This window comes from Lontra canadensis, unplaced genomic scaffold, assembly GCF_010015895.1.
Source record: "Lontra canadensis isolate GAN:19392208 unplaced genomic scaffold, GSC_riverotter_1.0 scaffold28, whole genome shotgun sequence".
NCBI lineage: Eukaryota > Metazoa > Chordata > Mammalia > Carnivora > Mustelidae > Lontra > Lontra canadensis.
Genome location: NW_022631022.1, coordinates 8117135 through 8130872, shown reverse-complemented (window position 1 = coordinate 8130872; position 13738 = coordinate 8117135). Strand labels below are relative to the sequence as shown.

General features: G+C 38.2%; 1 protein-coding gene across 4 annotated transcripts in view; it reads right to left on the bottom strand.

Annotated features, from left to right (window-relative positions):
- The window catches only part of ICE2 (interactor of little elongation complex ELL subunit 2), a 62741-nt gene extending 60359 nt beyond the window's left edge, over positions 1-2382 (bottom strand). For 2 of the 4 annotated variants that reach the window (XM_032864809.1, XM_032864812.1), the window contains exons 1-2: positions 2334-2382; positions 1243-1377 (exon numbers count right to left, since the gene is read on the bottom strand). In XM_032864809.1, coding sequence (XP_032720700.1) covers positions 1243-1283 — 41 coding nt within the window. In that variant the 5' untranslated portion in view covers positions 1284-1377; positions 2334-2382. Of the gene's footprint in view, positions 1-1242; positions 1378-1468; positions 1598-2203; positions 2267-2333 lie in introns of those variants that run through there. The other 2 variants (XM_032864811.1, XM_032864810.1) reach the window with 2 other exon arrangements.
- Positions 2383-13738: the final 11356 nt, after the last annotated feature.

Below are 13738 nucleotides of genomic sequence, written 5' to 3'. Positions count from 1 at the left end.
TTAAAGTATAAATGATAAAAATTAGAATGTCTTGCTTGCTATGCAAGTGTAATTTATTACGTGTTATGGTACTGTTTCTGTGAAAGCTCATTAAGTTATAAGTTTTTTTTTTTTTAAGATTTTATTTATTTGTTTGACAGAGATCACAAGTAGGCAGAGAGGCAGGCAGAGAGGTAGACAGGAGGAAGCAGGCTCCCCGCTGAGCAGAGAGCAGCATGTGGGGCTCAATCCCAGGATCCTGGCATCATGACCTAGAGCCAAAGGCAGAGGCTTTAACCCACTGAGCCACCCAGGCACCCCAGTTAAAAGGTTTTTGCAGGGATGCCTGGGTGGCTCAGTTGGTTAAATGGCTGCCTTCAGCTCAGGTCATGATCCCAGCGTCCTGGGATCGAGTCCCACATCGGGCTCCTTGCTCAGCAGGGAGCCTGCTTCTCCCTCTGCCTCTGCCTACCACTCTGTCTGCCTGTGCTCTCTCTCTCCTCTAACAAATTTAAAAAAAAAAAAAGAGGTTTTTGCATATCATACAAAAACAAACTCATGGGCTCAAGGACAGTGAGCTCCTTGGGAGGAAGGGAGCACTGTTTGCAAAAACAAACAAACAAAAAACTTATTGAGCTCATACTGATTGAATCTTATGATTCAATCAGGTACTATATTAAGTCATCTTTGTCATCTCTTGTAACTTTAGTATTCCTCTTTGGCTAGCGAACAGTGGATGCTCAGTAAATCTGTGTTAAGTTGATTTAGAACAGCACATGTGTTAGAGCCCTACAGAACTACACTTACCAAGTCTTCTATTTGTGAAGTTCTCATACACTTCTAAAACAGTCTATGCATTTATATTATCACTTGGGTATAGGTTTTCATATAATAAAATGAAGCTTGTCTCTTCTTAAAGAGGGTCTTTCTATTAGTTGTACAGAAATAGGCAAGGTTCTTGGAACGCAAGAGAGTCCTAGCCTCTCTCCTTCACTAAGAGACGAACGAAAAATAATAACAACATGATGGAGTTATATCTAGTAGCAATGTGAGTGATGAACTTTTATCATTTTAGGAGGGAAGTGCAATCAGCTATGACTCAAAAGTACTCAGTACGTGCAAGTAAGACCAGGGTATAGTTTGAGCCACTAGTTATCTTCTTTTTGTTTCCTCCAAATCTCTCCAGGCCAGAAACCCTCCTTTCCTAATCCAGCCACCAGTCCCACTTCACTCCTCTTTAGATTTCAAACAGATTTAACTCACCAGTTCAGCCTTGGTTCACCCATGGCCATCATGGAGCTCATATTCCTAGGTTTCTGCTTCACTCTATCTCACAATTCTGCTGCCTGGCAGTGGAGACTCCAGCGGAGGCAGAATTTCTCCAGAATCTACACTCAACTGAGGAAAAACAAAAGGTCAAGATCAAAAGCAGGTGACTGGCTGAGCCAGGGGCTGTTAACTTAAGTGTGTAAGAACCTGTAACACCTACCCTCAACTGACAGGGACACCTAAAACAGAATACAGCACACTGATGAATACTCCCCAGGTTCTTTGCAGTAGAACAGTAAGGCTGATGTAGGAGTCCTTTTCCATTTAACTTACTCCAGTAAGGTAACTTTCAGAACACTCACTGTGGAAATAAAGAGTCAAAACTGAATGGTGTTCTCATTGTTTACATACTAGATCACTTAAGGACATGGAGCTTAAGTCTTAACTCAGCTCCCCTCTATTCCTTTACTGCCCAAATAAATCTTGCTTCCGTTTTCCCAATCATACACAGTTGTGGGACAAGATTCTGGCAAGCAATGCTGGACAAAATCTCCCTGGAAATCAAGAATCTTTCAAAAGGAACCTCACTTTTGAGGAGACTGAGGTCCAGGTGACTTAAATGACATTTCACAGAATCATACAAAGGAATCACCTGGATGGCAAATCTGACTTGACCACTCTACGTTCTGTGCTTCTCCTGTTACCCCCAAATGTACCGATAAAGTAGTATGTGAGAACCTAGCAGTCAAATTTAGGAGTCGGTCTCTCCTGACAGGCCTGACCTGCCCCCAAATAATCCACCTCTCACATTATGACCCCGTCTGGGGTTGGGGTGGGGGAGTTAAGGAAGACAAAAGGAATGGCTGAGGGAGAGGGGACGGAAGGAGAAACAAGGTTCCAGTAAGACAAGTAAAGGGGCGAGCAAAGCCGGGGGGGGAGGGGGCCGCGCCAAAACCTGGAGCGGAGGGTCCTGGCCTGGCCGAGGGGGCCGCCATGTTCCCTCCTCCCGCCCTCACGAGCGTGCCTGCATGCAAGGCAGCGCCCTCCCTTCCGCGTCTCGGCTGCAAGGCATCCTTTCCGCCCACCTCGTGGTCCGCGGCGGCTCTGACCCGGGCCGCGGCCCCCACTCCTCACATTGTCGCTCGCGCTCTCGGAAGGCCTTATTTAAAGGACGTGGCCGCGCCGCCTCGGACCTGCGTAATGACGTCATCAGCGATGCGGCGGGCGGGGTCCGTGTTCTCTCCACTGCTGTACTCCGGGTACGTCGACTGGAAACTGTGAGGCTGGTTTTGCTGGGGCTATGCCCGCGGAAGGGGCTAGGGGCTATGCGTTGTCCTAGAAAAGTCCTTGACTTTCAGGGGATGATAAGTTAGAAGAGGGACAGGCGACAAGTACAGTCCTGGGAAGACCTAAACAGACTTGGTTGTGACCTTAGGCAAATGTATTAGTTTCCCTATCCCTGTTTCCTCATCTGTAAAATGGAGCTATTAGCACCTCCCTAGGGTTTTGGAAAGGATTAAGTGAAATAATGGATGAAGCTGTGCTCTGCATGGTACTTGGCATATAATAGCACCTCCACTCCATCCCCACTCTATTTCCAGATGTCAGTTTCTACCAGCAACCACTCTGGTGGCTCCCCACTAATTTTATTTTCATTCACTAAGGAAATATTTATTGAGCACTTTAAAATTTGTGTTTGGTGCTGGGTACACATAGGACTAAGGTCCAATACCCGTGTTTCCAAGAGCTTTTGATCATTGGGTTTCTTTCACATTAAAAAATATAAAGCAACATAGAAAGTAGTAAGCTCCTTAAGAGAGATTGTATGAGTTCATAGAGGGAGAGACATTACTAAAGAGAGGGACAGAAAGCCGCTTTGGATAGCTGAAGATATATAATGAATACTTACATGTCAGTTACCACATTGGGAACTTGATATGGCAGCTCATTTGAAGAATTTGAAATATGTAGATTATGGGAAAGGGCATTCTAGAAAGAGACCAGCACAAGAAACTGCGTAAACCTATTGCATGAACAAGTCCAGTTTGTATGCTAGCAGAAAAGCATGTTTTAAATTTTACAATGATTTATGATACTGTTTAAATAATGTTTACAGAGAAATTATACTTCTATTAAAAATCTGCCTTGAATACAGTGACCCTTAGGTAATTTGTTTTGCCAGGAATGCAAGGACTATAAAGAGTAGTAGAGGAAAAGGGTTTGAAAAATAGATTGAGATTAAGCCACAGAAGAACATATAAGCCAGACTCAGGATTCTGACTTTATTGTACAAGAAATAAAATGCTGGACTGTGGAGTGGAGGTTGCTTAGCAGAGGAATGACACAGTGGGAGTTTCTATATTTCAGGAAAGTTTATCTGGCAATGTATTGAATGAGTTGTAGGGAAGAGGCAGGTTAGGAGACAATGCTTGTGAATACTTGCTAATCAGCTGAACAATGGCTGACACTGTACTGGTAGCCTGTATCAGGTGAGTGATGTTGACAGCCTGTGCTAGGACAGAGATGGACATCAAGGCAGTGTAGAATTCCATGTGTTGGGTACTATCTCATAAAGCATGCAGTCAGAGAGAATTGAGAGTCCTGTCCTACTCTTTAACAGCTGCTTAAGAAACAGCTCAAGAATTGTTCAAGCACTTAGGCTGCTGGTATCAGCCCATAGTAGTGTGTTATGGTAACATCACCAGGCATGAGCTGTGTTGAGATTACAGATTATCATCAAAGAGCATGCTCTGATTTGGTGTATTTGATTTCTGGTGGTTGCAGGATAGCACACAGAATCAGAATTTTTAGAACCAGAAGGAACTTTGGAGATTACCTAGTCCAACTTATTTTCCTGATAAAGAAACTGAGGCCCAGGTTGTCAAATGACTTTTCCAACATTAAATGATCAGTGATAGAATGGATACTAAAAATCAGGTCTTATAACTCTTACCATTACAATACATTAGATACATGTATCCTTTCTTCTTTATGCTCTACTTGTGAGCCAGAAGCAGTTTAGTGAAAACAACATAGATTTTTGGAGTCTAGCTGATACCGGTTTTTTCTCAGTTTTCCTGCTCACTGCCAGTGTGATCCTACACATGTGTCTCCTCTTTGAGCCTTTGTTTCCTAATTGGGTAAAGGAGACAGTAATATCTCACCTACAGAGTTGTTGTGAGTATTAGAAGTAACATGTAAAAAGTACATTGCAAAGAGTAGATGTTCAACGTAAAATAGTCAGCATATAGTTTTTTTTTTCTGCCTTCCAAAAACACAAAAACCCACAGTGGAGGTGGCATTGTAAATAGATGATTACAATACAAATAAGAAATGGCACACATACACACACGCACACAACACATGCACACATACACACATAAATATATTGATTCTCTGGGAACACAATGAGGAAGGAACTTACTCTGATGAGACAGCTTAGGTACCAGTTCAGAGAAGTTTAATTTACATTGCATCTTAAAAGGTGAGTTGGAATTCTCTGTGTAGAGAAGGGGTTGTGGGTTTTCAGTAGGGAAAAAGTGCAGAAATGTAAAACAGCACTGCATGTTTTGGGGAAGGGGGAAAGCTACTGCACTGTTGTGTGTGTGGGAAATGAAAGCCATTGGACTGGAAAGGGAGAAGGGGATAGAGACTTCATGCCATATTAGAGAATTTGGACGTTGGACTTTACTCTGGGTGATAGAGAAACCAGTGTGTGTGCCTGTGAGTGCATATTTTTTTTTTTAAGATTTTATTTATTTATTTGACGGAGACACAGCGAGAGAGGGAACACAAGCAGGGGGAATGGGAGAGGAAGAAGCAGGCTTCCCGCTGAGCAAGGAGCCCAATGCAGGGCTCGATCACAGGACCCTGGGATCTTGACCTGAGCCAAAGGCAGACACCCAATGTTTGAGCCACCCAGGCACCCTGTGAGTGCATACTTTTAAAACAGGTTTATTGAGGTATAATCTATGTATCATAAAATTCACCCATTTTATTTGTATCATTCATTAATTTTTAGTAAATGTGTGGAGTTTTACAACCATCAGTCAACGCTGCCAAGTTTTAAAACATTCCATTACCCTGAAAAGGCCTTTGTGTCTTTTTGCAGTTAATCTCTCTACCTACCTTCCAGCCCCAGGCCAACACAAATCTGTTTTCCATCTCTATATATTTGCCTTTTCTGGGCATTTCATATAAGTAAAATTATGCAATATGGATTCTTTCTCTTGGCAGAATATTTTTTGAGATCATCCATGTTGCAATAGGTGTTAGTAGTTTCATTGCTGAATTATAGTGCATTTATGGATATGCCCCATTTTGTTTATCCATGCAATGGTTGACAGACATTAGATGGTTTCCACTCTTTGGCTGTTATGAGTAATGTTGTTATGAGCATCTGTTTACCAGTCTCTGTGTGGACTTTGTATTTTCATTTCTCTTGGGCAGACACCAAGGAGTGGAATTGTTGGACTGTGTGTTAATTTATGTTTAACTCTTTAAGACCCTACCAAACTATTTTCCAAAGTGATCATATTTTATTCTGTGGATTTTTAGGGAGAAGAAAGAGTTGGTTTTCCGTTCTTCCTAAACTGAAAAACAAACTCAGAAGTTGAGTGAGAAATCAATCTCATTTTAAAAGAATTTATAACAGTAGGTACCGGAGTTTATAAAATGTTTCATTGAAACAAATTTCAAAAAAGAACTCTTAAAATGGCAACCACCTAGCTAACTGAAGTTATTACAGTTGCTTCCAGTTGTATTTGTTCTTGTGGACCAAGTCAAGACAGAGAAATATGCATGATCATCTATTTTTTATTAGCACCAAATCATTTTCCTACTGTTTACCTAGTGAACTCCCTCTGCTTGCTTTGCAATGAAGTAAGTCTTGGAGAGTTGATTGTGTGGCAACTACCTCATTCAGGGAATTGCTTCATGAACTTACAATCATCCATAAGGTCCTCTCAGAATGAGAATTCAGAAATAGTTCTCTAGGCAAAAGGTTTTGATCTAGGAATCGATTGAGAGCTATTGGGGGAAATACTGTTGCCAAGAGTAAGTTGTTCAAACCTGGCTTTTCAGCAATAAATGTATTTCAAGTGGGGAGGGAATTATCATTACTCCTGAAAACCAACACAGTGCTCTGGCCCAGGCTATCCGGTTTCAGAGGAGAATGGCTAACATGTTCAAAATTTAATACTCAGAAGATGGTATTTTGTGAAGTATATTTCATAGTGTACTGTATCACATGGTCCCTGTACTAAAAACAAACAACCCAGAACTAACTGTTCATCTGAATGCTGATCTTTTATAGGGGACCTCTAATCCTCCCACAGAGAGAGGCTGATGACCAAAGAGATCATTTCAAGTAAGATAAGCAAGCCATTATTTAGCTTTGTCTTTAGAATACAGTGTGTATTTTATTGGAGGAATAAAGAAAGTATGGTAGAAAAGGTAGGTGTGAGATTTGTTAGGTTACTACCATAATTTTGGGTCAGGATCTTCTTAAAATTAGTTTTTGTTCTTTAAGCACAGAACAATGAATAGTTGAAGCAACTGCTCCCCCACAAAGAGGAAATCATCCTGGAATTAATAATGTTGTTTGAGGAGCCCATTGAGTGGATAAGCAACGAGTGGATTGCTAAGACATGACTATATTTTACTGGAGTATAATAATAGTCCCCTTCCTACGGAGTAAAAAAAAATCCAGAGGCAAAGTCAATGTAGTAAGACTCTTTTATCTCTTTCCAACCTCAGAGATAAATGACATTAGAAAATTAAAAAAGGACTTTCTCCAGCTCACAACTAGTGGTACAGTGAAATTAGAGTGCGTGTTAATTTAGCAGAGGCTTCCGCCAATATTGACAGTCTAGGCTTGCCTTAAGAAAAGTTGAGGATCCATCAGTGTGATTCTTCTGGAATCCAGGAGTGTTCTCTTGACAAAAATTTCGGGCTTCCTCCCATGTTCCTGAAATCCCTTAGGTAAGAAAGTTTTTTTCTTCTCATCTCTGGGAACTTATATGATATTAACAGTCTCTTTTAGACCATGGCTTTGAATAGTGCTGGGCCGCATCTCCACTTTCCTGTTCAAAAGGGGAAGTGAACGTGCCCAGCTGCATCTCAGCACATCAGCAGTTACCTTCCACAGCATATTGTCTTTTCAGAGACCTGTCATGAGAAGCCAAGGCCAGCTCTGTACTGGTCCATTTGACCCTGGGGCATGTTAAAAGTGGAAGTCTAATTTGGGGGGCTAGACTGATCTTGCCTCTTGAGACAAAGCTTAGTAGTAACAGTGCCAAACCAAGACACACTGTGGTCAGGTCTTACTATGATTATTGCTTTTGCTTTTCCCCAAGAGGTTATTAACCCGACATTTGTTTTCCTTTCCAGTTCTCCCATGAGATCGTTAGGTACAGAATGGTAAGAAATCCCTCTTCTGCTCCAGTTATAGTATCCCTCTTGAAGCTGAGCAAGTTAATCCATGATGGAGAGATGAGTGTAAACCATTGTTTTTATCAAAAGGAGCTTTAGGCATGGGTTTGGCCAGAGGCCAGGAGGTGACAGATTTCATAACTCGACCTCCATTATTTCCATTAATTCCCAATTTCCTGAGATACTAGAAGGTGGTGAATATTTACAATTATATAGAACTTGACAGTCTACAAATATTTCACATGCATAATCTCATTCTTCCTCTTCTCTGAGGCAGTTGGAAATAAAAGCAGGAGTAGGGACTGTCACATGAAGCAACTTTGGGAATCAGTTCAAATATTTATTTTCTTGAGTGCAAGAGACACTTAGGTATTGTAGTATGCCTGTGGAGGAAAATGCCAACTCAGTTGCTTTTATTCTGACTTCAGGATATTTTATAATTTGGATGTCCTTGACATTACTTTCAAAATAATTTATGATGAGGTGTTTTGCATCATTAAAATAGTGTGATACTTAGCTGATTTTGAATTTATTAGTTTACTCCTATATAATCTACTCAAGAGGTGGTTGGGTTGGGGTAGGGCAAAGACAGCTCAGGTAAAGTCAGATTTCTGAAAGTCTTTGGCATCATTTCTGACATACCATTTTAATAATTTCCAAAGCAAACATGACAGAGTATGGTGTGCATTCAGGATTTCTCCCCTCCTATACATCAGGGCAGACAACACTAACCAGTCATGGCATTCTTATTTGAGACAGCAAGCAGCCTGAGAATCCTCACTTCTGCATTTCTGGCAGCTACAACCAATCAATAGATATTATCTCACAAGTTCAAACTTCTTTCATTGACTTCTCTGATCCAAAGGGTAGCATGATCCTTCTATACATTTTTCCTTCAGCAAATGGAAATGAATTATTTTTTTTTTTGAAGATTTTATTTATTTGACAGAGGAGAGACAGTGAGAGAGGGAACGCAAGCAGGGGGAGTGGGAGAGAGAGAGAAGCAGGCTTCCCACTGAGCAGAGAGCCCGACGTGGGGCTTGATCCCAGGACCCTGGGATCATGACCTGAGCAGAAGACAGTCGATTAAAAACTGAGCCACCCAGGTGCCCCCAAAATGAATTATTTTTTAAAAAGTACTGTACTACACACCAGTACTTCTCAAACTTTAGTATGCAAACCAATCACTTGGGGATCTTGTAAAAATGCAGATTCTGATTTAGTAGGTCTGGGAAGGTGCCCAGAATTTTGTGTTTCTAATAAGGTGAAGGTCGTAGGTGATGTCAGTGCTACTGATCTGTGGACCACACTTTGAGTAGCAAGGTTCTACTAGCCCATTTTCTGGAGACAAAATGTGAACTAGAAAACTATGTACAAGGCAACTCAATAACCATTAAAGAATAAAAACAAGGCAAGTGTTCCATTAGAAGCTGAAGTTTTATTATAGGATAACAGTACATAAAGCACATCTAAAATTGATGTGTTCAATGCACTTTTAATAAAGGTAATGTAATATTAAAGGTACAGTTTCTAAGTACAATATAACAACATTCATATTAGAATGAAAATCGGAGTATTTAAAAGACAACATTAAATCTCTCTTTTTTTTACAGCTTGTATTTACAAAATGAATCAAAATATTTTTTTTTAAATTGAGGACTCAATAAAATAACAAACAGCTGGAAAGAAGCAGACTACTGTAAGAGTGAATTGAAAAGAAAACCCAATGTAAGTGAAACGTTGGATGATCCTCCAATAAAGATCATTAGCAAAGTTTTAGTACAATACTATTTTTAGGATTCCCATAAATGGCTTGCATTTTTAGTGTGGCAGAAAAGGAGTTTTTACATACTGTACACAAAACAGACAGCATATATTTATAGGTACAGTATTACTGTTTCCAAACTTGCATGTATATTTACAGAAGGCTGAGTTTGTTACTCACAGAGTTTTGTGAAATTTGTGTGCTTAATCTTCAAGACCTACACACAATTAGAATCAGCATTTCATGTGGTCTTTTTAAACGTGGCTTTAATACTTGGTTGTAGAAGAAAGTGTTAACCATAAGGCTTGACATACTTTATAAATTCACCAAAAAAAAAAAAAAATCCCAGGAAAAATTTTTAATTGGGGCACAGTTGTCATTTAACAATTATCAAATGCTGACATGTGCTGGCCATTGTGTAGACACAAAGAGATACAATCTCTACTCTCAGGAAGTTTAGGATACTAAATGGTGCTTAAAAAACAAGCAGAAAAACAGGTTTCAATCTCTAAGTGAAGCAATAAGGAATGATGTGATTTGTAGTAAAAGAGATTTCTCCCTAAACTGTAGCCAATTCACTTTAAAAGGTTAACTATTAGCATTCGCTCTCATTAACCACATGATTGCATTTATAATTAAGGTAACAGCAACTCTTCCATAAAAATGGAAAATGTCTAGAATTGTGGGTAAATATGCAGTGCACGGAAGCCAATAACCATGGCTTGAGAATTTATCACCTTCAATTACAAAAAGTGCAGTAAACAGAAACATTTGCTCTATATTTATAAATTGCTCAAAAATCTTTGCTAAAGATCTTACAAATTCAGTAATATTACAGAACAATTCTAATCAATATTTAATAAGGTTAACTACATCCTTAGTTAGATATTTGATATACTTTGATTTTTAACAATGCCAATAGGTCTTGGGAGAAGAGGAGAAAGAGTTTAACTAAGCTCATTATTAAATGACTTTTAAAATGAAGGTCTTTCGCTCAGTTCATGGAACTGGTTGAGGTCATACTGAAACAGAATGTCCCTTGTCAAATTTGCTTTATGGCCCATGTTCTGCCATGATAGTGGGTGTCTCCATGCTTCTCATGGCTCAGGTAGGAGGGGAAAGGTTTATTCTGCCATCAAGCCACCAAGGATATTTTATATAAATGCCTATTATCTATAATAGGAGATAAGTACACAACTCTGTCAGGTGCCAATAATATAATTCCTTAGTAAGAAAAAAAAAATATTACTCCATTAAACTAGAGTGTTTCTTTAGGATCTTGAAGGCCTGGCAAATTAGTTTTCAGCTCAGAAGATATGGTATAAACCCAAGTAGCAAACATAAAGTAAATGCTAAGAAGTTTTCATATATCCATATTTAAAAGCAAATTCACCCTATAGATGTCAAATATCCATACTAAGGAAGTAATTTTATCCTAATTAAATACACTCTAGAATAATTTATATAATGATATTATGTATTTAAAGAGAAAAGCATGTCCCAAATCCAGCACTCTGATACAGCTGCCAGTTGGGAACAGGTAGATATATATATATATATATGTATATATATACAAATATATAGTTATACTCAGTGAAATTAACAAGACCCAAAGGTGGTATTGTCTAGGAATAAAAGGGATTTTTTTGTTCACAAAAGTAACTTATCTAGCACCACACATCAGAAAAACACAAAAATAGCACACTCTAGTTCTAAACAGCTATGTCTAAAATAGATTATATAGTAAAACCAGTATTATACAGCATATTGTGGAGTTGATAAACAGATAAATATTTGCACTGAGTAGGCTGTTTATAATATAACATTTTCTTATCTATACAGAATGAAAGCCAAAAAGTTAACTGTATAGAGATGTGCAGAACAACATTAAATATTATGACTTAAAAGCAGGGACAAAGGTAAATTTGAAAGAAGAGTAAGAGAGAAAATGTTTACAGGCCATTACAAGTTCTTAAGTTAATAGTAAATAAGGAATCAATTGCTCAAGTTGAAGAAAGCAGTAAACAAGAGATTGCATTTACATGCAGATGTCTAAAATTTGTATTTAAGTCTATGCACAAAAGTCATTTGTTTTATTGCTTGACATTCAGTTATGGCTAGATTATTTAACCTATTTTTTTTTTTTGTACTTTGGAAACAAGAATATTGTTAAAGGTGCCATAAAAATGGACAACATTGAAAACGGTTTGCAAATAAACCACCTAACACTGCAGTTCTTTATACATATTAAAAGCCTTGTCTGGGGTTTGTCATATGTTAAATATATTTAAACTGGGAAAATATGTTGTAGCTTGAAGCCTCCCATTGGCCCAAACATCCAATACAAAAACACATCTCCACAAAAGGAGCAGGCAGACAATACAGGTACATTTAAAGAAGCAGCCAGCTAATGTCCTAATGTTTAAAAATTTACCACTGTTTTATTTGAGATTTCAAACCACTGTGGATAAGAGAATTTTGGATTCAGGAAGATGTGTACAGTACATACAGATTTTTTTGTGTGTGAAATCATATTCACTATATTGCTCAAGAATTATCTGCATTTACATATGCAATCTGTTCAATAATAACCAAGTTCCCAGAAATAGTTTTCATCCACATTAAAGTAATAATGAGTGAGAAAGGAAACACACGGGACACTGGAGAGAGTTTAGTTGCTCTTAGAGAACAACATAATGGTGTGTGCACTGTGTCAAAGCTAATAGCAAGCTGTCTTTCTTCAGTTCTTAGAAGGAAAAAAGTAAAAGAAAATGTGGCAGACACACTAAATGTAAACAGCAAACACGGATTCTGTAGGCATCTGTTGAAAATAGTCATATGCATTTTCTTAACACAAGACCCCATGTTATATTGCATTGCTGAAAAAACATCGTGTTTATTTGGATGGAATATTCTGTCATTCATTTATAAATAAGTAAATGACTGAATGAATGTATTTATTGCTCTAAGATCTGAGGGTCTGGTTAAACATGGAGATCCATCTATGATATTTCCTTGATATAAAGCCAGGCTTTTGGATTACTTTAAAAAAATTATTCTTGAGAGCCTGACAAAACTGATCTTACTTAACAACAAATAAGCAACTGATCCAGAAGTGAAACCATTTGGTTTGTAAAGACATTGTCATCAGCCTTCTCATATCTTAAGAATAAATAGGAGGAAGGCCTCTTTAATCAAATCTGGTGGAACCTCTTTAGTAATAGTAGTGTTTAGGGGTAGAATGAAGATTTACATCATAGATTATTAGCAATAGATCAAGACTTTTCTGTTGCAATTATATTTCTGTTAATAGGGTTCTGTTGTAGCAATCTTTATATAAATAAGACATGGCAATTACATGTTACAATATGTGAAAGTGTCAATAACCTGTGTGTGTGTGTATGTATATATATGTATATATATGCGTATGTATGTATATATATGTATACAAGTATAGAAGTGGAGAGAGAAAGAGAAATTTCTGCCATTTTCCATAGTCTTTATTATCAAAAACAAGGTCAAAGTTTCTTTTTCATCTAAATGACATGGAAAGTTTTCTCAAATTATATTCTGCTATGGTACTAAGAAAATAGTAAAAGCTTCTTCTCAATGTGTGTTCCAGGTATGGAAGAATCAAAGCCAACAGTTATACTGAGGTTCACTGACCTCATGAAAATACATGGAAACATGAGAACGAAGCTATATTGCAAAAACATCCAAATCCTAAAAGCTGGCTCATGGCACTGTTACATCGGTGGGGTTTTTTTTGTCTTTAAACGTTAGCTCTTGTATTGATTCAAGAGATGAAAACTCTAAGTGTAGAAGTAAAAGAACTATATTACATAAGGGATGTTTTGGTTTGCTTCTAGAGGAGAGTGCAATGAAAATAAGTTATTTGCTGGCATTTGAAAAAATGTGTTCAAAGTTTTACCTCTTTCACTGCACTTATAGGCAGGTCTCTCATAACTGGTTTAAACAATTTTTTACATACCATGTAGAATTGGGAAGTTTCTAATATGTAATGCTATGAATTTTGAGGAAGGTAAATGGATTATGTAGGACTGCACTTGAAGTGATGTTCTCTGTTGGTATACTGCCTATTAATTTATCTTGTGAAGATACTGGCATAACTTTATACTGCTTTGGAAGTTATTCAACATTTTAAACCACACAAGACTGAAGAACACATACGTTTTGAACTCAACAAAATGAGACGAGAGTGAAGAGTTTACATACACACACACATGCAGTTCTACACAGTTCACTTGTGCCTTGAGGGATAGTATTATTATC